Source organism: Symphalangus syndactylus, chromosome 19 (assembly GCF_028878055.3).
Source record: "Symphalangus syndactylus isolate Jambi chromosome 19, NHGRI_mSymSyn1-v2.1_pri, whole genome shotgun sequence".
Lineage (NCBI taxonomy): Eukaryota > Metazoa > Chordata > Mammalia > Primates > Hylobatidae > Symphalangus > Symphalangus syndactylus.
This window is the reverse complement of record NC_072434.2, coordinates 92,488,312-92,513,450: the sequence shown is the minus strand read 5'-3', so window position 1 is coordinate 92,513,450 and position 25,139 is coordinate 92,488,312. Positions and strand designations below refer to the sequence as shown.

General features: G+C 52.0%; 2 protein-coding genes across 12 annotated transcripts; one reads left to right on the top strand and one right to left on the bottom strand.

Moving 5' to 3' along the window:
• Nucleotides 1-334: 334 nt before the first annotated feature.
• On the top strand, nt 335-9,434 carry ZNF692 (zinc finger protein 692). 8 transcript variants are annotated; one of them, XM_055233902.2, is made up of 13 exons: nt 338-432; nt 1,119-1,309; nt 1,581-1,612; nt 1,943-2,206; nt 2,875-2,923; nt 3,015-3,149; nt 3,491-3,712; nt 3,802-3,879; nt 3,979-4,057; nt 5,399-5,513; nt 8,494-8,579; nt 8,661-8,760; nt 8,925-9,434. In XM_055233902.2, the coding sequence occupies exons 2-13, from the start codon at nt 1,131-1,133 to the stop codon at nt 8,966-8,968; spliced, it is 1,383 nt and encodes a 460-aa protein (XP_055089877.1). In that variant the 5' UTR covers nt 338-432; nt 1,119-1,130; the 3' UTR covers nt 8,969-9,434. The 8 variants fall into 8 exon arrangements, with proteins under 8 accessions (XP_055089873.1, XP_055089877.1, XP_055089875.1 ...); XM_063614031.1 differs by lacking the exon at nt 338-432 and adding an exon at nt 506-529 and having other exon boundaries at nt 3,494-3,712; XM_055233898.2 differs by lacking the exon at nt 8,494-8,579 and having other exon boundaries at nt 335-432.
• Nucleotides 9,435-9,922: 488 nt separating this feature from the next.
• On the bottom strand, nt 9,923-21,157 carry ZNF672 (zinc finger protein 672). Of its 4 annotated transcripts, none has more exons than XM_055233904.2 (4): nt 20,804-21,157; nt 14,817-14,970; nt 13,781-13,879; nt 9,923-12,390 (listed from the first exon to the last, which is right to left on the bottom strand). In XM_055233904.2, exon 4 carries the CDS (start codon nt 12,162-12,164, stop codon nt 10,806-10,808), a length of 1,359 nt encoding a protein of 452 aa, XP_055089879.1. In that variant the 5' UTR covers nt 12,165-12,390; nt 13,781-13,879; nt 14,817-14,970; nt 20,804-21,157; the 3' UTR covers nt 9,923-10,805. The 4 variants fall into 4 exon arrangements, with proteins under 4 accessions (XP_055089879.1, XP_055089880.1, XP_063470105.1 ...); XM_055233905.2 differs by having other exon boundaries at nt 20,809-21,150; XM_063614035.1 differs by having other exon boundaries at nt 9,923-12,597; nt 20,804-21,140.
• Nucleotides 21,158-25,139: the final 3,982 nt, after the last annotated feature.

Genomic DNA, 25,139 nt, shown 5'->3' with positions numbered 1-25,139 from the left:
GGTTTTCAAAGTGACTGATTCTGCATCATGTTTGCGGGTGGCAACTGTTAGGGGGAAATCGAAGGTGAATACAAAACGGGAACAAGTGAAGAGGCAACGTCCCCAGACAGGCCGGGTGGACTGGGGTTGGAGCACAGGAGGCCTGACCCTGTCTCTTCCACTTTCCCTCAAACCTTTGGTCACCAAGCGCAGACGCTCACCACAGAAGCCACCCAACCACAACTGCAGCGGGGCTCCGCGACACGCGCGGGCGACTTGAGTCGGGGAACCACGATTCCCGGCGGGCGTTGCGCGGGGCACCCAGTGCGCAGGCGCACGCCGTCGGCCTCAGACTCGCCCCTCCCTCTGGGGCGCGGGCCTCAGTTCCGGGCTACAGCAGCCGTCACCGAGAGGCACCGGTTCTTCTTAAAAGAGAAACGCTGCGCGCGCGAGGTGGGCCCCTGTCTCCCAGCAGCTCCGGGCCTGCTCGCTAGGCCGGGGAGGCGCAGGCGCAGGCGCAGTGGGGGTGAGGGCGCGTGGGGGCGCACAGGTAAGGCGGGGGTGGGGGTGGGTCGCGACGGGGGCTCAGGGCAGCCTGGGAGCTGCCATTGGGATTGGTCTGCTCCACTCACTGTCAGCATTAAGTGGGGGTGCCCAAGACAGGGTGGGGGGTCCCTCCAGACCTCTGACCCCGGCCTCACCCCACTCGACCCAACTATGAAGAGCGCCCCCGGCTGCACGCCAGGACACGACCTTTCCTTCCCCTAGAAACCAGTAAAGGCCGCTGCCCTATTCAAGATGAAATGTGTGGACCCCCCCAGCCCAGTTGAAATTTCCCGTGAAAGTCTCTCGCCCCTTCCCCACAGCTCCACTTCAGTGGACTGGAGGGCGCAGGCCTTTGTTCTGACTGCTTCTGTCTGCCTGCCTCCCACCCGACGACACCCACATGGTAGCGCTGAGCTTCAACACCCTGTATCATAGAAGGACGGGGTTTGGCTCCACACCTGCCACTGCTGTTGAAATAGTTTAGTTTTGCCCCAGTTCACTGATGAGGAAACTGAGGCCCTAACGACAGGTGGAGCCGGGTCCCCGACCCCCAAGATCGGCTGGGCGCTGAAGACGTCCTTTCCACCCTCCAGCCTCTGGTGCGCATGGCTTCCTCCCCGGCGGTGGACGTGTCCTGCAGGCGGCGGGAGAAACGGCGGCAGCTGGACGCGCGCCGCAGCAAGTGCCGCATCCGCCTGGGCGGCCACATGGAGCAGTGGTGCCTCCTCAAGGAGCGGCTGGGCTTCTCCCTGCACTCGCAGCTCGCCAAGTTCCTGTTGGACCGGTTAGGGGCCGGGAGAAGGGCTTGGGGGAGGGTACCCAGGCAGCAGCCCCTAGCCTCCTCTCCAGGGCCTGTCCTGCTGCTCTTTTCCACCCTCAGGTTTCTCACTTTACCAGGACGGCCTGTGTGACTTGTGGCCTGCGAGGGTCCTGCTCCCCTCCTCATGGTCTCAGCGAATAGCGGCCCTTAGGGCTGGCCCCTTACATGTGTGAGTGCCCAGGGCTGAGGGTGGCTGGCCACCTGAGTCCTGACCTGCCTCTTCTCCTGCTGGCAGGTACACTTCTTCAGGCTGTGTCCTCTGTGCAGGTAGGTAGGGGGTGGCAGGGGGTGAGAGCCAGAGGGAAGAGGGACCGCAGGGTGACCCAGAAACACCCTCCTTTCAAAGGGAGCCCTGAGTGAGTTTGGGAAGGGTGGGGTGAGTTGGGGAGCACAGGGTAGTTCGATGGCGGCAACCTCTGGGTGGGGAAGGGAGCAATGTCTCAGGATCTAGTGTGCCTAGGTTCTGAAGAATGATAAATTGGACTGGGGCTGAGGTTGCCCTGGGGTTTGAGGGAACAGGGCTCCCTGGGTATGGCTCTCCAGGGTGAGAGGAGGAGACTTCCCAGTTCAGCCTGACTGCTTCCCCCACCCCTCCAGGTCCCGAGCCTTTGCCTCCAAAAGGTCTGCAGTATCTGGTGCTCTTGTCTCATGCCCACAGCCGAGAGTGCAGCCTGGTGCCCGGGCTTCGGGGGCCTGGCGGCCAAGATGGGGGGCTTGTGTGGGAGTGCTCAGCAGGCCATACCTTCTCCTGGGGACCCTCTTTGAGCCCTACACCTTCAGAGGCACCCAAGCCAGCCTCCCTTCCACATACTACCCGGAGAAGTTGGTGTTCCGAGGCCACAAGTGGGCAGGAGCTTGCAGGTAGGCTGGAAAAAGCAGAGTTGTGGAGAAAAGGGAGGAAAAAGGTTTCCCATTTTCTGTAGCTCAGAACCCTGTTCTCTAAAAATGATCCTTTTTCAATGGAAAAACTCTATGTTGACAAAGAAATATATCATCAAATACATTGTTGGGCATGAAAAGCAAAACAAAATACGGTGTATGGTATGCTATCATTGGTGAAAAATACAAATAAGGGGAAAGTGAATGTGTGTATGTGTGTGTGTAAGTACTTGCGAATGTATAACATATCTCTGGAAGGCACATAGGAAACCACGTTGCCTGTGGGAAGAAGTAGGCGATGGGGGACAGTACTGGAAAGGAGATTTTTGATTGTATAGTTTTGTGAACTATGTGAATATCATCTCTGAAACAGAACAATCCCTCCTACTCCAATAGCTTCTGCTCCCTCCTCCTCCTTAAGAGTCTCTGCCTGGGTGCGGTGGTTCACGCCTATAATCCTAGCACTCTGGGAGGCTGAGGCAAGAGGATTGCTTGAGCCCAGGGTTTGAGACCAACCTGGGCAACATAGTGAGACCCCGTATCTATTTAAAAAAAAGAGGGGTCTCCCATCACTTCAGACCTTAGACCTTTACGTGTCCTCATCCCATGAGTCCAGAGTTCCTTCTCTTTTGACTTTGCCTGTCACACAGATTTGGAATCTGAGCATGATGAGAAGACTCAAGAGGCCAGGTTGCCCAGGTGAGGATGTGGGTAGGAGGGAAAAGGCAGAATTGCATAGGTGGGAGGATGAGGGAGCAGGACCTCAGGCTTGCCTTCTTTGGGCCTGCAGGAGGGTGGGACCCCCACCAGAGACCTTCCCACCTCCAGGAGAGGAAGAGGGTGAGGAAGAAGAGGACGATGATGAGGATGAAGAGGAGATGCTCAGTGATGCCAGCTTATGGACCTACAGCTCCTCCCCAGATGAGCAAGTTGGGGTTGAGGGAGAATGAGCAGAGCAAGAGAGGGAGGCAGCTGGCCTCGCAGTTCATGGCTTTGCGGACTAGAGGGAAGGGCTTGTTAGTGTGGACGGAAGGGTGGGTTTTGGGGAAGGCAAAAAGAACTAGAGGCTTTGAACTGAGGGGGTGAAAAGGGGTGAAGTCAGGCGCAGGGAGATTGAGGGCTGAAAGCAGATATGAATGGGGAGCCTAGGGTGGGGGTAGGGTTGTTTCAAGTTTGAGATCTTTTCAATTTAGGGGCTAGGGTCGGGCAGGGGATGGCTGACTGCCCAGAAAGTTAATGCCATCTTCCTCTTTGTTCTTCTTTCAGTAGTGAGCCTGATGCCCCCAGACTACTCCCTTCCCCTGTCACCTGCACACCTAAAGAGGGGGAGACACCACCAGCCCCTGCAGCACTCTCCACTCCTCTTGCTGTGCCGTCCTTGTCAGCATCCTCATTGAGTTCCAGAGCTCCTCCACCTGAAGAAGTCAGGGTGCAGCCAGAGCTCAGCAGGACCCCTCAAGTGGCCCAGCAGACTGAGGCCCTGGCCAGGTAACCTGATGGCTGAGACAGAAAGGGCAGGGGCGTCCTGGGATGTGGCCCTCCCTCGAGGCCCTCTGCTCCCTCTTTGCTGCCCGTAGCACTGGGAGTCAGGCCCAGTCTGCTCCAAGCCCGGCCTGGGATGAGGACACTGCACAGATTGGCCCCAAGAGAATTAGGTAGGACTTGGGGAGATGGGGTTCTGGGGAGGGCCGAGAGGAGGGAGGCAGAGAAGGGCAGGCAGGAATCATCCTGCTCCTCTCTATTCTCCTCCTCAGGAAAGCTGCCAAAAGAGAGCTGATGCCTTGTGACTTCCCTGGCTGTGGAAGGATCTTCTCCAACCGGCAGTATTTGAATGTGAGGGGCACAGGTTGGGGCCTGTGTGGCTGCTGGGGTGGGGGAAAAGGGCTAAAAGAAAAACTGAGGAAAAGGATCTTAAGGCATGGGAGGATTCAGAACCAGGAAGCAGAGGGTACTGGACATGTATAAAGTCTTCTGGTCCTCACAATATCCCCATAGATTAGGTGCTGATATTATTCCCACTTTGCAGACAGAAAGGTTAGGCATTGCTCAAGGCTCTTCAGCTGGTGTGTGTTAGTGCTAGGGTTCTGAGCCTGGTGGCCTGGCTTCAGAGTCCATGCCTGGGCTGCCTCATATCCTGGCTTGAGAGGGTAGTCCTAGAGTGAAACGGGCTGGGAGACGGTCCTGTCCCCAATCTCATTGCCTGAGAAATTTGAGGCACAGAAGGGGAAGGGTCCAATCCCTACAGTCAGCCAGAGCACTTGGCACAGCAGGTACCAAGGCTGGGGAGGGCCACAGACACTGGGATGGTGAGGTGAGGGTAGACAGACGGGAGAGTGCCGCCCACAGAAGATGACAAGAATCAACTGAAAAGGGAAAACGACCCGGGATGATGGGGAAGCTCTAGGCTGAGAAGAGCATTCAGCAGGCCATGTCAGACATTCTGGAGTCTGTTATGGAGGACATCAAAGCAGCCCCTGGAAGTTTAACTGTGGAAAAATGGGATTCTAAAGAAGAGGACAGCCCATGCAATTTAATTTAGTGAGCCAGGATGCCAACTTAGGTCAGTGAAAAGAGAAATACTTTGATATTTAGGAGTTAAGGTTGAAGAGCCTGTTACCCTTAATAGTGTTCTAGGTTGAGCGCGCGCGCGTGTGTGTGTGTGTGTGTTTCCAAAGCAGATTTAGAAGAAAATCATATTATATATATACCCATGGTGAACTATTAAAAAGCAAGCAGTTGGGGAGATACTGTTGTACGTGAATACTGACATCAAATAGGATAATCATACTTACCCAAACTGCTTTCCCCTCCGCAGCAGACAGTGCACTCATGATTAGGTGAATCGGGGTGTCACCCAGAGTGATACTTTGTACAGGGAACATTGCAGGACATTGCAGGGTGAGAGTGTGACAAGGAGGTGAGATAATGGCAGTCAAGCACAGAATTGGGTGACAGGAGAGTTGAGTGGTCAGGTGGGATGGGTGTGATGCTCATGGTATAGGTGAGGGCTGAGCCTCAAGGAAATGAGCAGGCCATGACAGGGAGAACTGCTGGGGCACAGGGGCCAGGAAGGGGACAGAGGAGCATGCTTGCTGGGTCAGCTCAGTTGATCTCTCTGTGGAAGGCGGCTATCCTTTTGCCCCGTCTCTCCCTACCACCCACTTCCTTCTCTAGCACCACAAAAAGTACCAGCACATCCACCAGAAGTCTTTCTCCTGCCCAGAGCCAGCCTGTGGGAAGTCCTTCAACTTTAAGAAACACCTGAAGGAGCACATGAAGCTGCACAGTGGTGAGTGGTGGAACTCCACCTTTCTCTGTGGGACCTTTTACCTTCCTCTATGGGTCCCGTCACCCTGGGCTCTGTGGATTTCTTCACCTCCCCCTCTACAGGGTCCTGTCACCTCCCGCTCTGTAGGTTTCTTCACCTCCCTCCGAGGGATGACTCTCCCTCATCCTGTATGCCCTGTGTGTTGAGCACCTGCTTGTTTTAAACTGTTCTGGGTACTGGGTATAGCAATGAACAGAGCAGGCAGCGCTAACCCTCTTGAGACATCCACTTTAGTGATACAGGGCTATGAAGAAATGTGGAGGCAAGGGAAAGGAGGAGAGCATAAGGAGGAGTTGCTATTGTAGAAAGAGAAGATGCTTTGAGCAAAGACTTAAGTGAAGTGAGGAATGGAGACCTGTACCTTACAGACTACGGACAGCACCTGTGGAAGGGCCCTTAGGTGGTATCTGGGTGACATGTTCCAGGAATAGGGAAGAGGTCAGGAGCTGAGAAAGGAAGAGAAGTCACATAGTTGGTGGAGGCCTCTGAGACCATCCACAGGACAGTTTGACGTCTGCTTTAAGTGAGATGGGTGCCATCGCAGAGTCTTGAATGGCAGAGGGACATGGCTGACTTTTTAAAAGATCATTGTGGCTGCTGTGTGAACAGGGGGACCTCAGATGAGCAGAACCAGGCACTCAACTGTGAGATGACTGCAGAGATGCGCAAGAGGGCAAGGTGGTGCCTGGATTTGCTGGTAGCAGCTGAGTCAGTGAGGAATGGATGGAGGCCAGTGTGTGTGCAGACGGAGCCAAATGGGCTGCTGTGGGAAGGATGGGTTGGCTACAGTCAAGTGGACAGGGAGGAGTTGGGTAACTTGGAGAATTCCAGCCTCAGCAACTGGGCAGCAGGTGATGTGATCTTTCTGAAAACAAAGGAGAAATGGGCTTGGGAAGGGAATTTGATTTGAGACATGCTAATTAAACATCCAGGAGATGTGAATGTGGAGATCAGGGGAGATGTCAGGCAAAAATATAAATATAAATGTGTGGGTCATGAGCATATGGGTGGTATTTAGAGCCATGAGGCCAGAGTGTCCCTACGTAGAGGAAGTGAGTGTCGTGGCACTCTAGCCATCAGAGGGCAGGCCAGGTGAGTAGTGAGGAAGATGAAGAGAGTGGTATTTGAGGAACTGAGTATAGAAAATGCTCCAGGGAGGAAGGGGGGATGATTGCCAGTGCGACAGGCCAAATGTGAGCTGAGAACAGGCGACCAGATGTGGCAGTGGTGAAGCCACCAGGTGACAAGATGGAACTGACAAGAGGGGCAGTGGAGCTGTGGGGATAGCCAGAACGGAGTGCATTCAAGGCAGAGTGGAGACAGCAAGTATGGACAACTCTGTTTTTCTGTGAAGATAGGCAGAGAAATGGAGTCTTAGCTGGAAGGCTGTGGGCTCAGGGCACGGAGATGGGAATGATTCCATAGAGAAAGGCTTGCTGCTGATGCTGGAGTGGGGTGGGGGACCTCAAGTGAGAAGGGGTCGGTCTTGAGGGGCACAGTGGAGGGCTGCCAGCGGGAACAGTTTGAGCGGTTGTTTACATAGGTACAGATGCAAGCTGAATAGTGGATTTGGTGGGTGGGTGTTCTAGTTTCTTGGCGACTTTAGAAACGAGCACTGCTGAATAAGGCTGGTAGGCTGGGGGTGTTGGAGGCTGGTGGAGAAAGGTGGTGGTGTGAAATGTCTTCTGTATTTCTAAAAAGTTGGAAAAGTGAACTGATGAGGGAATTGCAGACACAGTAGGGCAAGAAGGGGGCCTTAAGACTTGTGGTTTTAGATGAAAAGAGTGGCCAAGAGGCAGATTGTGCCCCCTACAGTACACACATGCAGGGCTGGAGCAGACCAAAAGTTGTGTCTGTCCCAAGTTGGGCTTTAACCAAGCAAGTACAGTTGACGGAGAGAGGGACGGAAGATTAGTAGTGTGAATGAAAGAAGGCAACAAAGATGGCTGTGGAAATGCAGCTGAGCAGGGAAGGGGCTCAGAGGGAAGACGGTGGGGCCAGCAGACTGGCCTGGAATCATGGGATTATCATAGCAAGAGGACAAGGTAGGAGGCCCTGGCACGAACCAGGATGTTTGAAATCACCATTTCTTTTTTTCTCCTCCTAACCCACTGTATCTTAGAAGAAATAGCAATTTCTGAAGTGGTGCGATGCATGGGTGTGACCTGAGACTGGTGGCTGAGGAGGGTGGGCGATGAGGTCAGTGAGGTCAGGGAACAGAGGGCTGGAGTGCTGGCTGACAGCAGGAATAGTGGCTGACAGGAGTAGAGGGGCTGAACCTAGTTGTGTGGATGGAGGGGGAGTGATGGGGCCAAAGGAGGAGGCTGCAGGTGTGTCCGTGTGGTCTGATGGTGGGGTCTTCGCAGAGGTGGCGATGTTAGAGGTGGTCTAAAGGGCACCATGAAAAGCAAAGACACCTTTTCTACTGTAGACCCTGGGGTTTGGTGGGTTAGAGAAACCACAGTAGCCTGTGAGAGCTGCTGGCAACACAGTGACCGTGGGCAACAGACAGGTGCTATTGGAACAAGCAGGGAGTGCAGGCTCAGGGAAAAAGAGGAGAGGGGACTGGCTGCCTGCAGACAGGTGGTTCCACAGGGCACTGATAGGGTCTGGGACAGGTGGGATATGCAAGTCTGAATAGGTGGTAGATGATTCCAGGTGCCAGGGTCTGTCCTTGGGCCTTGAGCTTCAATCCTAATTCCCATCGCTGACTCCAAGCTTCTGCTTGGCTGCTGCCCAGTGCCTTCAATTCATACATAAGGACCCAGCTCTCCATTCCATGTGTCTCCTTTGAGAAAGAACCAGCCTAGAGGCTGAGGTGGGGTGGTGCACCTGCATCGGGAGTTCATTGGTTTGAGTGGGATTGGCGGGAGGGGGCTGGGGTGAACAATAATGTCTTTTAGCTGGGTTCATATCTTACTTGGTTGTCATGACCCATCAGGTAAGGGAGGTCCAGACGGGCTCCATGATTTGGATAACAACTACTTAGAACCTGAGCCTCCTGAATTCCAATACTGGTGCACTCTGGTGAGGGATAGTGGGTGGGGTGGGCCAAGGAGGGGCCACAGGGTGGGGGCAGATGCTGGAGTGTCCCTCATATGCCTGCAGACACCCGGGACTACATCTGTGAGTTCTGCGCCCGGTCTTTCCGCACAAGCAGCAACCTTGTCATCCACAGACGTATCCACACTGGAGAAAAACCCCTGCAGTGAGTGCTGGGGTGGGGTCTGAGGGCCAGGGGCCAGAAGGGAGGAGGTGGAGTCTGGAAGCTAGGCATATAGGACACCTAGGCAGTGGGGAGCAGGAGGAACCCCCTAGGGAAGTCATGATGGCCTGAGGCCTGTTCCTACTCTCCTCTGTTCCTGACTCCAGGTGTGAGATATGTGGGTTTACCTGCCGCCAGAAGGCTTCCCTGAACTGGCACCAGCGCAAGCATGCAGAGACGGTGGCTGCCTTGCGCTTCCCCTGTGAATTCTGCGGCAAGCGCTTTGAGAAGCCAGACAGTGTTGCAGCCCACCGTAGCAAAAGTCACCCAGCCCTGCTCCTAGCCCCTCAAGAGTCACCCAGTGGTCCCCTAGAGCCCTGTCCCAGCATCTCTGCCCCTGGGCCTCTGGGATCCAGCGAGGGGCCCAGGCCCTCTGCATCTCCTCAGGCTCCAACCCTGCTTCCTCAGCAATGAGCTCTCCTCCAGCTTTGGCTTTAGGGAGCCAGACTCCAGGGACTGAAAAGGAGCAATGAGGAGAGGGTCTGCTTGAGAATGCCAGATGATTGGTCCCCAGGAACTAAGGTGACAGAGTGCAGGGTGGGGGCAAGACTGGGCTGTAGGGGAGCTGGACTACTTTAGTCTTCCTAAGGGACAAAATAAACAGAGTATTTTATGCAGGCATGTGTGGGCAGAGCAAGTGTTTTGGCACCTGAGGTGCAGAAATCCTAGATCCCTTTGAAACCATGTACCAGAATGCAGCTTAGGTGCAGGCCCTGTTTCTCTCTGCAGGCCCTCACCTCTGACCCTTTCCAGACTCACTTTGACAGTTTGCAGCCCTTTCCTGTGGACTAAGACACCCACCCTTACACTCAAATGGAGCAGGCGGAGATAATCTGGAGAGTGCTGGGTCACTCCTGGCCGACTGGCTGGAGTGGAAATAGAGGCATATGATCCTGAGCCATCTTGTACTTGCCATTAACAGAGAAAACCCAATATGTAGGCCTTGAAGTCTCACCTTGTAGTGTGGAATCAAGTGGTCCTCCATACGAGATTACTGAGCTGCCTTGGGAAGGTACAAGAGACCTTGGAACTGAATGGACCTGCTCTTGGATCACTTCCAAACTCTGGTGAGCAGCCGTAGGTTTGACAAAGGGGGCGCTTGGCATCTAGTACTCAGACAACTTTATTTCACTAGCCATGGGCAAAAAGTTGTTGACCAGCTCCAGGGGATTTTCCACCCTGCCCTCTCCTTACTGGTGCCTCCCATGATTTGGAAATAACCTCATGTTCCACTTGGCAGTGCCTGGCTTTGTGGACCCACATGGTTTTGGCCTGGGTCCCAGTGAAAATGTTCCTCACCTGGCTGGGGAACATTGTCCTGAGAGGCCCCTTGATCTGCCCTGGGGACATGTGTGGCCATGCTTAGGCCCCTGCCCACCTTCATGTGACTGGCCACCTCTGCCAGGGTGCAGGCAGCTCCTAGCATGAAGACATCCTTCATGGAAGTGAGCTTTCCCACCTCTATACCCACATTTCTCAGAAGCAGAGTTAACAGGGAGCCAAGAGTCAAGAAGCCACAGGGCTGGTAACATGTGACTACAGCCAAATCTGTGACCATTACCTGAAGAGGCAGGACAACAAAAGTAATCAGGAAGGGAGAAGATGCGGGCTGGAATGAGATGGGACATGAGAAGACAGAACAAAGGCAAGAAAATCAGAAACACCAGAGAGCACAGTCGCATTAAAGGGACACACCAACACCTGGGCTCTTGCACACAGGGGAGTCTAAGGGTTCCCTGACTCCCTGCACCTACACCTGAGGGGAGAATCCGAGTTATACGAGGACAGGATGGCAAAAGGGCCGACAGGGTAGTAGGTGTAGAGGCGAGGCAGGAGGCCAGGTGAAGGGCTGCCAACAGAAACGGGAAAGGCAGGAGGCCACAGTCTTTTCCCAAACCTCCATCTACGAGTTGCCTCAACTGTCCCTGTGATGCTATACAGGTGCCTGCCCAACCACCTTTAGAGAAGCCTCAGCAAGCCTCCCTCAACTAGGACACAGAAAACTTTGGCTTTTCCTGTTCAGCCGGCCCCTCAAAGACGAGGGTAGTGGCCACTGCGGACTGGATGGCAACGGCGGCAGCGGTGCGGGCGCGCGCGTGGGCCCGCTGATGCTGCGACAGCGAACGGCTGTGGCTGAAGCACTTGCCGCACTCTGCGCACTCCGCTGGCCGTTCGCCCAGGTGCGTCTTGCGGTGCAGTGCAAGCTTGGAGGCGACGCTGAAGGCCTTGCTGCACTCGGGGCATTTGTGTGGCTTGTGGCCGGCATGGTTGCGCCGATGCACGTTGAGATTGGACACGCACGTGAACCGCTTGCCGCACAGTTCGCAGCGGTAGGGCTTCTCGCCCGTGTGCGTGCGCCGGTGCTTGGTGAGGTCCGAGCGGTCGCTGAAGCGGCGGCCGCAATCGGGGCACGCGAAGGGCTTCTCGCCCGTGTGGATGCGCTGGTGCACCACCAGGTCGGAGCGCTGCCCGAAACCCTTGCCGCAAGTGGCGCACGCATGTGGCCGCTCGCCCTGATGGCTGCGCTGGTGGCGCAGCAGCGTGGAACTCTCGCTGAAGCAGCGTCCACAGTCGCCACATGCGTACGGCTTCTCGCCCGTGTGTGTGCGCTGGTGGCGCACCAGCGTGGCGCTCTCCAGGAAGCCCTTGCCGCACTCCGGGCACTTGAAGGGTTTCTCCCCCGAGTGCGTCTGCAGGTGTCGCGTCAGCGTAGAGCTCTTGCCGAAACACTTGCCGCACACGCCACACTGGTGGGCGTCTGAGGCACGGGGTCGCATGGGGCTCCGGGACACGTGGATGCGCGCGTGACTCCGCAGCCCGGCGCCGCTTCGGAAGGCTCGCGGACACTGTGCGCAACGGTGGGGTGGGGCAGCAGGGTCCGAGGTTGTCCCCGAGGGGTGCGCCCGCGCCTGGTGGAAGAGCAGCGCGCTCTGTCGGAAGGTGCGGGCGCACAGCGGGCAGCGGCGGGGCCGCTCTGGCAGATGCTGGCGGCGCCGGTGTAGCAGCAGCGCCGGAAGGTGCGGGAAGCGGCGGCCGCATGTGCGGCAGGGGCAAGTGTGGCATCGCTGCCGGTGTGCACCCAAGTGTAGGTCAAGGCGGCTGCTGTGGCGGAAGCTTTGTCCGCACTCACTGCAGATGTAGAGGGTCTGGCCAGCATGGGTGCGCCTGTGCGCTCGGAGGTCAGCAGCCCGTGCACAGCGCTCACCGCATTCTAGGCAACGGAAGCGGCCGTCACCGCCGTGAGCACGTTCATGTCGCAGCAGCACTGAGCTGTAGCGGAAGCTCTTGCCACACTCGCTGCACGAGTAAGGCTTCCCCGCTGCCACTGCCCCAGATGTGGCAAACATGGTGAGGACGGGTTCACAGGGAAGCGTGCCACTCACACTCTGGGGTCCACCTCCTGACGCTGCAGCTAAGTTTTACTTCTCTCTTAAGGCCTGGAAAAGGCACTGTAACAGAGAGGAAAGGGGGAGGCCGCAAAAACTGGTCTGATTTCAGGGTTCTTCTCTAAGGGGCAGACACTGCGGCTGTTCCAGAGGTGAGCTGTGGCCAGGTTCACCCTGCACCGTGAGCCTGTGGGGAGAAGGTCATTGTGAGCCTCTGCAGCAGCTCCTAAGGAATGGAGAAGGGAACACGAACTCCCTATTTATTATGACTTCTTTAGGTAGTCCATCTCCAGGATTCCCTTCCCCAAGACAAAGCAAAGCCATGGGCATCCCGGAAATACGGAGTCGGTGTCCTTGAACCACTTGGAAGGGCAGGAGGGAAACTACAAGTGTCCTGGAGAACAAACAGGAATGGATTCAAAGGGGAGCTTCCATTTAGCCTGGGAACCATCAACACTGCTCTGAGGGAAGGGAATGCCAAGCCTGTTTGCTGGCCTTAGATGGGGATCCTTGTCTGGGGATGCATTAGGAAATGACCAAGGAAGGATGGGGCAGTGAGAAGTCCCCTGCGTTTAGACTATACCAACGCCTTCCTCCAACATCCAGCTTTCCTGAGTCACTGACATGAACCCAGCCAGACTTGGGCTGGAAGAACAAAGTGGGTAATGTGATGAAGCACAAACAGGTGCAGCAGCAACAGCCTAGGCAAAGGGCTCAGACCCTGAAGTTACTGAAGGGGCTGGGGTCTGGCCAAGGGAAGGTATTTGAGAAACCCCAAAATATTGTTCCTTGGCTTTGGACAGCACTTGATAAACACACTACCCCATGCCAGTATACAGCCCCAAAGTTGAGAAAGCAACTCAGGACCCAGTAAAGGGGTAAAACGGGAGCATAGATAATTCACAAAAAACATTATTAAAAGTTGGTGGCATTATCCAAGAAACACTTTTCCCATTTTCAGGAAAGGCTGGGGAGAAGGAAGGGGCATCCATTCTATAATAATTGTCAGGATATCCAAGTTGTTTGTGAAGGTTTGAATATGATGAATCTGATCAAGAAAAACATATTGTTTATGAACGTTCTGCAGCATTTCCTCACTGTCTCAGCCACAGGAATCTGAGAATCTGGAGTAGCAGAAAAACTCCTTTATGGAGACCAAATCTACTCTATTATCCTATTTGTCTCACATGATATTCCTGAATTCTTCTGACAGGTTGCTCCGGGCAGCTGTCTGGGAACAGGGTCAGCCTTTGTATTATGTGCACAGAACCTCACATGCCCTCTAGTCAAGAGCACAATGTGGCTGCCCTCCTTACCTGGCCTCAGCACTGACGACTTCTCTCAGGGGCCACGGGTCAGTCTCCAGCCTTACTGGAGATTAGGTCTAGTTGCTAGTACAGTATAGCCCCTTGTCACTCAACAGATGCAGGAGAGGACGCAAACAAAATGGTCAGCTGTCACTTTCTTCTTAGCAGATGAAAGTTCATCATAAATACTCAGAACTTTGGTTAAAATACCCCCATAGACAGGGTCCTTATGTTTTGGATACAAATGGGGGTAAAGTGAGAATAGCAAACCTGCAAGTCTGGGCTCTGGAGCTTTCTGCTGCCCCACTACGCTGGGCAGGAGTAGCCGGCGTGGGGTGTCCTCCTCTTGTGCCTCTGCAGTAGGGTGTGCTGTGCCCAGTCGACATGAAGTAAAAGGGAAAATGTGAGTTACAACGGAGCAGGGGAAGAAAGGGAGGGAAATGTTTTCTGGAGAAGGGTATTTATTTAATGGACATTTTAAAATACAAAAAACTGAATAGTGTCACAAATCAATCCCCATTTTACCATTCTTGTTTCATCCACACCCCCACTCCACTTTTTTGTTTTGGTGGGGGGAAGAAGCTCTAGAGTATTTTAAATCCCAGACATCTTATACAAAGAGTATGATTAGTATGATTTTTAAACAAAAAATGCAAGCAGGAGCACTGGAGTAGACTTTCTGACAGTCTCGCCCTGTCGCCCAGGCTAGAGAGCAGTCACTCCATCTCGGCTCACTGCAACCTCTGCCTCCCGGATTCAAGGATTCTCCTTGCCTCAGCCTCCTGAGTAGCTGGGATTATAGGCACGTGACACTGTGTCTGGCTAATTTTTGTATTTTTAGTAGAGATGGGGTTTCACCATGTTGGCCAGGCTGGTTTTGAACTTCTGACCTCAGGTAATCCACCCGCTTCGGCCTCCCAAAGTGCTGGGATTACAGGCATGAGCCATCACGCCCAGGCTGGAGTAGATTTTAGAGAGAGTTCCTTGGTTCCTCCAGAGGGACTTTCAACCCAGACATGGGCTGCTGATTTTAGTTAGATGTCAGTTCAGAGGAATGTTTGCCCTCCTGAAAATAAAAACTTCCCTGGAGACTCAGTGCCTGATCCCAGATGCCAAAGAAAGCAATGCTCATGCCCTACTGAGTGCTCTGCCTCCTTCTTGAGTATCTGGAGACCATGGTACCTCTCAAACCATGTTTCTAGGAGCCCACCCTCTCCCAGGCCACTGCCTCCCAGGGCACATGCCCAAGGAAGGCAAATGCACAAATACCAACATGCACACTTAAACGGCATATAAACAACAATACCATTTCCTTCCATTATGGATGTGGAGTAAGACACTTGCTAGGGTACAGGTTTGGCGCTTGGGTCCCAAGGCAGGCTCTTCAAGTCTCTCTTCTATACCTCACCCCATGCTGGAGCTCATCCCACAGGCAAAAGGGTCACGACTGAAGTGGAAACCTGAAAGAAAAATTATTACTGTGCCAAAAAAAAAAGACTGACTTCTAGATCATCCTACTCCCCACTCTCCTGATTGAATGTGAGTTTTAAAGTTGTTATACCACCAAATTTCTTTCACTTTGGAAAAAAAGTACAGGAAAGTTTGGAAAGAGGGAAGGGGGAAATTACGTCTGAATTGGTGAAAATTCTCATTGTTGAATAAAGTATGTAAGTAACTTTCAAGCATTTAAAACAAATACTATACATATAACTAAAAAAAACTGAAACAAAACAGGTACTAAGAAGGAAGATAAGCTAATGGAAAAACCAATATTTACAATAGGAGCAAGATAAACTTCTGAGTTTCATATGTCATTTTGTTTCTTAATAATAATTGAATAATAATTGAAAATAATAATTGAAAATAAAATAATTGAAAATTAAATAATTGAAAATTCTTATTTTCAATCAGAATAAAGATTTTTCTTCCCTGGTTATCTGTTCTGCCATGCCAGCATTTCTGGGGTGGGACAAAAGACCTCAAAAAGTCATGATTCACAAGAAACAAGTGGTCATCTTGAAGTCAGAGTTGGTAAACCTGGTCTGGGCAGCGGGGAATAGGGCTGAGGGGAACTGTTCCCTGCTATGCTGTCTACTACAGTGGCCCAGAGCCACATGTGGTGAGCACTTGAAACATGGCTGGTTCAAAGTGAGTTGATTTGTAAGAGCCAAATACTCTCCTCATTTCAAAGACTTAGTATTAAAAAAGAATGCAAAATACGTCATTAATAATGTTTAGCATTGATTATATGTTGAAATATTTTTGGATATATTAGGTTAAATGAAATATATCTATCACAATATATTTTACCCATTTTTAAAGAAAATTTAAGATTATAAATGTGGCTTATATTTTATTTTTATTGAATAGTGCTTATCCAAATGGCCTTTCCAAATCCTGGAACATTTGAAGGGAGGCTGGCCCACCTCAGTCCTTAGAGGGCTTTAGTTGAGAAAAGGTCACTGACCCTGTCTGACCTTCAGAGCTTCAGTGAGCCCAGAGGAGAGCTGTTCCCCTCATTTTCCAAGGCCCTAGTTCCTAGCCGCCCTCTCCAGAAAAGTCCACCTGCTGTTTTGGAAACTGGACACCTAGACCTGGTAGGGACCTGGGGTTGTGACTTACGCAAAACCTTCTCTCACTGTGACTCTCAGAAGGTGAAACCATACCAGCTGTTACTGGTACTAACACACAAGAACTCTCACATGTTTGTACATGTGTTTCCCTTTCGTCCTCCCAGTAGTCCTTTGAGGTGGGTGTTATTAGTAACCCCCATGTGACCTGGGCTTCCTATACAGGCTTATCCAGTCATCCAGCACAAGTGTGCAGGTGGGTCTGGGGACAGGACTAAGTCAGCAGGCCATGTAGCCCATCTCTCAGTCTCCCTAGGGCAGCCCCGCCCCTTCCTAAAGGCCCCAGGAGGCTTGCAGCAGCTCAGTGAGCAGCAGGGACAGACCTGGCTGTGAAATTCACAGGTGAGCACCAGGCAGCCAGGGGACAAGGGGGTAAAATGCCAACCCCAAGAACCAGCACTTGGGGCCCCAGGGAATGCTCTGTGTTAATCTTGGGCCCTGACCCAGGAATGGAATGGTCTCCATGAGAAGAGGGGCAGGAACTGGCTGTGGGAGGGTGGGAGTTGTAGCTGCATCAGGAGAGGTGATTCTTCTGCTGGCTTCTCCTTGTATTCTTACCCCTCAGGATCGAGTGATGCTGCTGTCTCCAGGATTCTGTGATACCCCTAGACTGCCCTGAAATCCAGATGAGATAGAAGCAAACTATCCATTCCCCAGTCTAGATAGGGTGTGGAGTAGAAGTTTCCCTGGCCTTCAGGAGGCAGTTTTGGGGCCTTGCCACTTACAGTTCCTTCTATCAGCAAAGCTCTCTCACTCCTTCATTCAGGACTCTCTACCCTTTCTCAGAGAGGCTCCCCCTGCCCCCACACCTCTCTCCTACTCATTGCTCAGCTTTATTCTCCCTAATCTGAGGTGCTCTGGCCACTCTGGGCTTCAGTGTTGCCCATGTCTCAAAGGGACAGGATAAACTCCCACTATGTATGTTCTCTCCGTGTTCACATCCATACCTTCTCTACACTCCCCAGATTTCACAGGAAAATCTTTGTGAAACCAAAGCTTTCAAAAGAATGTATTTGGATCATGATCAGACTTAGGCACTTGGGGTAGGGGCGAACTGTTATTCCTGTTTCCACCAGCTCCTTAGACATGTCAGACTGAATCTGAAGCTGGAAGGAGCATATATTAATCAGTGAATGTAACAGGAAGCAGGGATTCCTGTCCACTCTGGACATATTTAAGCCCTATTCTAGGAGGTGCGGATGGCGAATGGAATTCAGAGCACCAGAATTGCCACTCCTTGCTTCCTTCCCCCATAAAGAAACAAAATCCAATACTTCAAAAGAAGTTGCTCCTTCCAGCTTCAGATTCAGTCTATATCTAAGGAGCTGGTGGAAATAGGAATGACAGTTCGCTCTCAGCCCAAGTGCTCAAGTCTGATCATGAGCCAACACATTCTTTCTATTTTGGAGGCAGAGTCTCACTGTGTCTCCCAGGCTAAAGTGCAGTGGTGCCATCTCAGTGTGATCTCGGCTCACTGCAACCTCTGACTCTGAGGTTCAAGCGATTCTTGTGCTTCAGCCTCCCAAGCAGCTGGGATTACAGGCTCCAGCTACCACAGCTAATTTTTGTATTTTTAGTAGACACAGGGTTTTGCCATGTTGCCCAGGCTGGTCTTGAACTCCTGGCCTCAGTTGATCCTCCTGCTTCAGCCTCCCAAAGTGCTGGCATTACAGGTGTGAGCCACCATGCCGAGCCCAAATACATTCTTTTGAAAGTTTTGGTTTCACAAAGATTTTCCTGTGAAATCTGGGAAGTATGGAGAAGGTATGGATGTAGACAAGGAGAGAACATACATAGTGGGAGCTTGTCCTGTCCTTTTGAGACACAGGCAACACTGAAGCCCAGAGTGGCCAGAGCATCCCAGATCAGAGAAAATGGACTATAAGGTCTTTTGCACTTTCCCTGGGCCTAGCAAGGACTTGGGCACACAGAAGATACTCAGTGCTTTTTAAAAGTGATGTATTAGTCTGGAATCCAATTTTCCCAAATGTTAGGTCCCTGGAGGAAAGGGCCTGACTACAGTCATCATATCCTCCATAGCACTACCCACTGCACATACAAATACTCTGACTACAATCATCATATCCTCCATAGCACTACCCACTGCACAAATACTCGGACTGTAGTCATCATATCATTCACAGCACTGCCCACTGCATATACAAATACCCTGACTGCAGTCATTGTACCCTCCACAGCACTACCCACTGCACATACAAATACTGACTACAGTCATCATATCCTCCACAGCACTACCCACTGCATATACAAATACCCTGACTAGTCATCGTATCCTCCACAGCACTACCCACTGCACATACAAATACTGACTACAGTCATCATATCCTCCACAGCACTACCCACTGCATATACAAATACCCTGACTAGTCATCGTATCCTCCACAGCACTACCCACTGCACATACAAATACTCTGACTACAATCATCGTATCCTCCACAGCACTGCCCACTGCATATACAAATACCCTGACTAGTCATCGTATCTTCCACAGCACTACCCACTGCACATACAAATACTCTGACTACAATCATCGTATCCTCCACAGCACTGCCCACTGCATATACAAATACCCTACTAGTCATCGTATCCTCCACAGCACTACCCACTGCATATACAAATACTCTGACTACAGTCATCATATCCTCCACAGCACTGCACACTGCACATACAAATATTCTGCTTTGGTTTACTAGTTGAGCCTGCAACCTGTGTAGCAGAACCAGAGAGGCAGGCATCCAAATTCTGGTTCCTCTCATTACTAGTTGTCTGATCTTAGACAGTAGACTTGGAGTGTCTGATCCTCCTGGCTGGGAAAACTTTAGTAAAGAAAGTTGGCCAGGCACGGTGGCTCACGCCTGTAATCCTAGCACTTTGGGAGGCCGGGGTGGGCAGATCACCTGAGGTCAGGAGTTCGAGACCAGCCTGGCCAACATGGTGAAACCCCGTCTCTACTAACAATACAAAAAATTAGCCAGGCATGGTGGCACGCGCCTGTAGTACCGGCTAACTCGGGAGGCTGAGGCAGGAGAATCGCTTGAACCGGAGAAGCAGAGGTTGCAGTGAGCCGAGATCGTGCCACTGTACTCCAGCCTGGGCGACAGAGTGAGACTCCATCTCAAAAAATAAATTTAAAAAAACCTATTATTACGGTGTTTCATATGGAAAGGTCCAAATATTGCTAAATCTTGCTGGGCATGGTGGCTCACGTCTGTAATCCCAGCACTTTGGGAGACCCAAACGGGCAGATCACTTGAGGTCGGGAGCTCGAGACCAGCCTGGCCAACATAGGGAAACCCCGTCTCTACGAAAAATACAAAAAACAGCCGGGTGTGGAGGCGCCCGTCTGTAGTCTCAGCTACTGGAGAGGGTGAGGTGGGAGGATCACTTGAGCCCAGGAGGCAGATGTTGCTGCGAGCCGAGATCGCGCCACTGTACTCCAGCCTGGACAACAGAGCAAGACTCCGTTTCAAAAAAAAAAAAAAAATTGCTAACACTGAGAATTGCGGTTGCCCGGTACTTAGGATTTACTCTCCCTAGGACAGTCCTTCTTGTTGTTGTTGTTTGTTTTTTGAGACAGGGTCTTGCTGTCACCCAGCTTGGAATGCAGTGATTTGATCACTGTCTCACTGCAGCCTTGCCCTCCTGGACTCAAGCAACCCTCCAGCCTCAGCCTCCTGCGGAGCTGGGACTATGAGCAGGTGCTACCACACCCGGCTAATTATTATTATTATTATTGTAGAGACGAGGGTTCTCACCATGTTGCCCAGGCTGGTCTTGAACTCCCGAGCTCAAGAGAGCCTCCCACTTTGGCCTCCCAAAGTGCTAGGATAACAGGCACGAGCCACTGCGCCCGGCCCTGGACAGTTCTTAAGATGGACTCTGAGTAAGGGGCTTAACTCCTGTCTCCACTCCAGGCATCCTAAACGGTCTGCAGCCCTTTTCAGTCCTTCCCCCTCAACCCCTAAGAATCCCTCACATGATTAGAGCAGCACAGCATGGGCCTTCCATAGCTCCACTTGCGCGAAGTGTGGGCTCCAAGATGAAAGAAGGGAAGCTGGCTACTCATTTGGGGACTTGGTGCCTGGTACTTAAGAGCAGAGCACAACTATTCGCCGAATGCGGAACACGGCACCTGAACAGGTCGCTTTCTGTGACCCACAGCAGCGCAGCCAATCCTGGGGCGCCTCGGTCGCCGCGCGTCACAAGTTGCTGGGCAAACTTTCTTTGCGCGAGCCCCTTCCCAACCCCGAGCGCCCCTTGCCCGCGGCGCCAGCCGACTTGGAGGGCGAGACCGGGCACCAAAAACGTAGTGGGGAGCGTTTAACGCTGCCAGAACCCGGTGGCGGCCATTGCCCCCTTAAGCCGGCTCAGCCTGGCGATGTTTGTCGTGGTGACGCCAGCCCCGAAAAGGTCACCCGGGGAGGACCAGGGAGGACAGGCTGAGGGGAAGGCCTGGGAGGAGCAGGCCGCGCGGACGTGTCCGGCCAATCGCTCGCCCCGCAGTATCTCCGCGTCACTCGTAGCCCGGGCGGCGCTGGCGACCGCCGCAGACACCAGTCGCCCGAGGCAGATGGGAGAAGACTAGCCACAGCTGAGGACGGCTGCCCCGCGCCACCCTTGCCCTCCCCTGCCCTTCAGTCACCTCACCGGTCGCCGACTGGCTCCTCAGACACCGCGCGGTTCCTACTCAGCCAGCTGCCGACCCCCGCCTCCCGGACTGCGGGACTGGGGCCGGGGAGCGAGGAACGGGCTAACGGCGCGCGCGGCCTCCGAGTAGGGGAAGCGGGGAGGCGTCCGAGCGTCCAGCCCCTCGGGATGGGGAGGTCACGCTCCAGTCCCTGTCGCCCGCGTCGGCTAGTGGTCAGTCTCGCGCGGGCAGTGTCATCGGTTGCTGGGGAGACTGGGAGGCCAGCGAGCAGCGTACAGACCACTCAGCCTCTCGGGCCCCAGCTGGAGCCGGGAAGGAGGCGGGGCTAAGAGAGAAAGCCCGGGGGACTCCACTCCCGCCTCCCGTGCGGGCCAAGGCCCCGCCCTCTCTCCGGGCTTAACCAATTCCTGCCTCCCGCTTTGTCTGTCGGCCCACCCCTGGGCCTCGTCCCGCCCAATCAGAGCAAAGGGCGCCGAGCCCTGCGCGCGCGTCAGCCCCCAGCCGCGGAGTCCCGGGAGCTAGGCGGTCCACAGTCTAGTCTTCTGGCAGCTCCTTCCGCGGCCGCTGGCGGGACACAGGCAGGTGTACCCTTCGGTGCTGCCGGCGCGGTAGACGGTGCCCGGCGCGGACGGGGCCGCGGCAGCCATCCCCGTAGTTAAGTTAGCGCCTTCTTATAAGTGAGGCCAGACTGGATACCTATTATATCTCAATCCTCACCACAACCCTGTCAGGGGAAATATGAGCATTTATCCTGTATTTTAGGTGAGGACCCCACAAGTTAATGATACGCCCAAAGTCGCGATGCCAGGGATAGGGGTTACTCCTGGTCGGCTTGCCAGCTGCCTCTCCATGAACTTCCTGGTTGAACTGCCTGTCCAAATGTTGACCCGCCTGTCCAAATGTTGACCCTAATGTCTTCTACTAGGAAATGCTACTAGTATTGTTTTCCGGAAATGCATTTTGGGGTCTGGTCATCCTTTAGTGTGCCTATATCGTCAGAACAGACGCCCAGGGATGGCCCTCAACGTCCTTCTTCACTGCTCTAATCTTCCTTTGGAGGTCACTTAGTACCACTCTTCTGAGCTCTGCTCAGGGGGTCCCCTAATTAGTGTACTTAGACCTGCCATGCTTGGCCTGGAAAACTCTTACCCTCTTCTCTGTTTTAATTTGTAAAAGCTTAGTCAAATGCCATCTCCATAAACCTATGCTAGAATACTCTTCTCTGTCCTCAGTCCTGGGGACATATCCATGCTGCAGCGCAACCTCCCGCATGTTGTTATAGTCAGATGAATACTGTTCCCCCATAGCTTAAGGGACAGGCCTTGTCCTACTCATGAACAATTGATGCCTTGAAGCATGAGCACAGGGCCAGCACGCCACAGATGATCAGTGAGTGTTTGCTGACCTGCATATGACAACACGGATTAAGGAAGACAGATCTGGTAGCAGCAGGCAAGAAAGCTGAAAAGCAAGACACAGGATGCAGGTCTGGAGTGATCAGGGCCTGAACCAGGAAGGGATAACATTGAGAGAGACATGGAGAATGCGCTTGAAGTATGTATATTTTTATTGTAAAGAATCATACACAGATAAGGTAGCATTATATAGAGAATGATTAGTTGAGGATATTTCCAGAGTCTTTAAGCCAGAGAAATATACTAATTTAGACATTTCTGGACTCATTGCTTAGTATTGATGTCATGTTTTTAAGGACACTGACACACTTGGCTAATCCTAGAGACATGAAGAGGATGGTGACTAGGATGGTCACATAATTAAAGGGGCTGGGGATATTTAACCTAGAAACATTTTTTTGTGCACATAATGACTGTACACAAATTCTAACACACTTTCATGTGAAAGAGGACTGGATTAGATGACTTTCTTCTGTGTAGCTTTGGAGGGAAAAACTCAAACAATGGGGGGAAAGAACAGGAAGCTGGATTTAGGTTTCCTATGCTATGGAAGTCATCACAGTGGGGGATGCTAATTGTAACAGGAAGACGGAGGGTAGTGAAAGAAAGGTCAAGAATGAAGTTATGTGTATATTTGTCAACTAAAAATATCACATCCAAATAGTTTTATTTCTCTACACATCTACATCAATAAATGACAACTCTTAATGTGGTTCTGTAAATATTCAAAATGTTTATGGAAGGTCTACTATATGCCAGGTAGTATTCTAGACGTTGGAGATAACAGCTGTGAACCTACTAGATGAATCTCCCCAAAGTTCTGCTTGCATCACATTCCTGCTCAGTAACAGTCAAAAAAGTCTGTACAATCACCAAATGAAGTTTACGCTTCTGGCGTAATATTCAAGACCCTCTTTCACCTATTCCAACCTGTCTCTCCAGTCTGTTCTCTTAAACTCTCCATTAAACCGGATCACTCCCCACCTACCCTCTACATTTCTCTCAGCTTGGCATACGCTTCTCCTGTTCCTCCACTTTTTCTTGTCTGCCGAAGTCCTACTTATCCTTCAGGCTTCTGTTCAAAGACCAACCCACTCTCAAAGTGAAAACTGTATCTTCTTTCTGAAGACCACTAGTATTGTTCATCCAGAAATTCCCTAAGTATTTATTGTCTTTGCAAGCCACAAGACGCATAAGACACTTTCTCTGTTATTTACATCCTTTACCATGTGCTTTAAGATAGAGTCTTGCTCTGTCACGCAGGCTGGAGTGCAGTGGCATGATCTCGGCCCACTGAAGCCTCTTCCCAGGTTCAAGTGATTCTTGTGTGTCAGCCTCCCAAAGGGCTGGGACTACAGGCACGCACCAACATGCCTGGCTAATTTTTGTAATTTTAGTAGACATGGGGTTTCACCATGTTGCCCAGGCTGGTCTTGAACTCCTGGCCTCAAGTGATCTGCTGTGTTCGGCCTCCAAAAGTGCTAGGATTACAGGCAAGAGCCACCATGCCTGGCCACCATGTACTTCAGAATAATGTGGATACTTTATTTCTCCTACTAAATTATAAGCTTGAGGGCAGAGTCAGTCAGAGGCTGGATGCACATTTCTGAACACCTGCTATGTGCAAAGAAATGGGCTGAGTATTGGAGACAAAATGGAGACTGAGTCCTTTGAGGACATGCTGAAGGAGGGCACCCCCCCCCACCCCGGCCCACAGACCTTGCCATCCCATCATGTGCAAAGTACAAAGTGGTATAAAGGTACAACAGGAAGAATAGGGTAATTCTGCAATAGGTTATCAGTAAACTTCATTGGCTCAGCATGTAGCCAAGATTTTGTGTAGAGATCTGTGGATGGAGGTGACAATGATTTTCACCTCCCACCACACACCCCCACTGGCAGATTTCTGCAATATAAGTGATGGGACTGGGTCAGGCAGAGGGATTAGATGAACAGGAAGGGAGTGAGCATGCACTCAATCCAGACTGAGTGAGTCAAGGAGGTTCAGAATCCTGTGGAAGATGCTGAGTGGGGTGGGACAGGAATTCAAGAAGGTAGAGTGGGTGAAGGTATTGGAAGAGGAAATGCAAATAAGTTTTGGGCTAAATCAAGGAATTTCTCCTTTCCACAAGCTTTTATTGAGGACCCACTAAGTCTGCACCTGGGTAGGTAATAGAAATACAGAGATGAATAAATTATGTTCCTTTACAGTATGGAATCTATCCCATACCCAAGGGTGTAGGCCTCCCTCAGTGAGAAGAGGAGGAGCCATGGTGTATCAGGATTTGTAAAGACTAGGAAGTTAGAGGTGAATACGTGAAGCCGTGGGCGTGGATGACATTTCTAAGAGGCTATAGGTGGATTAGTAGGGGCTGAAGGCACCGTACCTAGAGCACCAGCCTCCAAAAGGAAGCAGCTGCAGAAGGGGAAGCCAGTAAAGGCTTTGGGGAGGAAGAAGGTCAGGACACGGTCAGGTTTTAGATTCCCATGTGAGGAAGTGGTGGACAATGTCCAATGCTGAAGTAAGTCAAACAGCATCAAGGTGGTTGTGTTTGGCTAGAGGGCACTGTCAGTGGTTTATGAAGTAAGACAGAAAGGAAGGGAAGTAAAAGTTACAGGCATGCAGAGCAGGCACATAGTACATGGCTTACGTTGCTGTTGGGGGCAACTGAAAGGCAAGTAAGTCGGGCTAAGGTATAGACCACTATTTCAAATCCCTGTCTGAAATGTGAGCCCAGTGGATATTCACAATGCCAAAAATCAGATGCTGAAGGCTTACTGTGTTACTGGGGGTGTAAGGACTGAGAAGACTGTTTCAATTTCATTCATCTTCTTCCTATATTGCTAAATACAATGTTTTCCATTCTTCAAACATTCTAATTTCAGTTACAATAAAAACATTGGCTTCTAGAGCA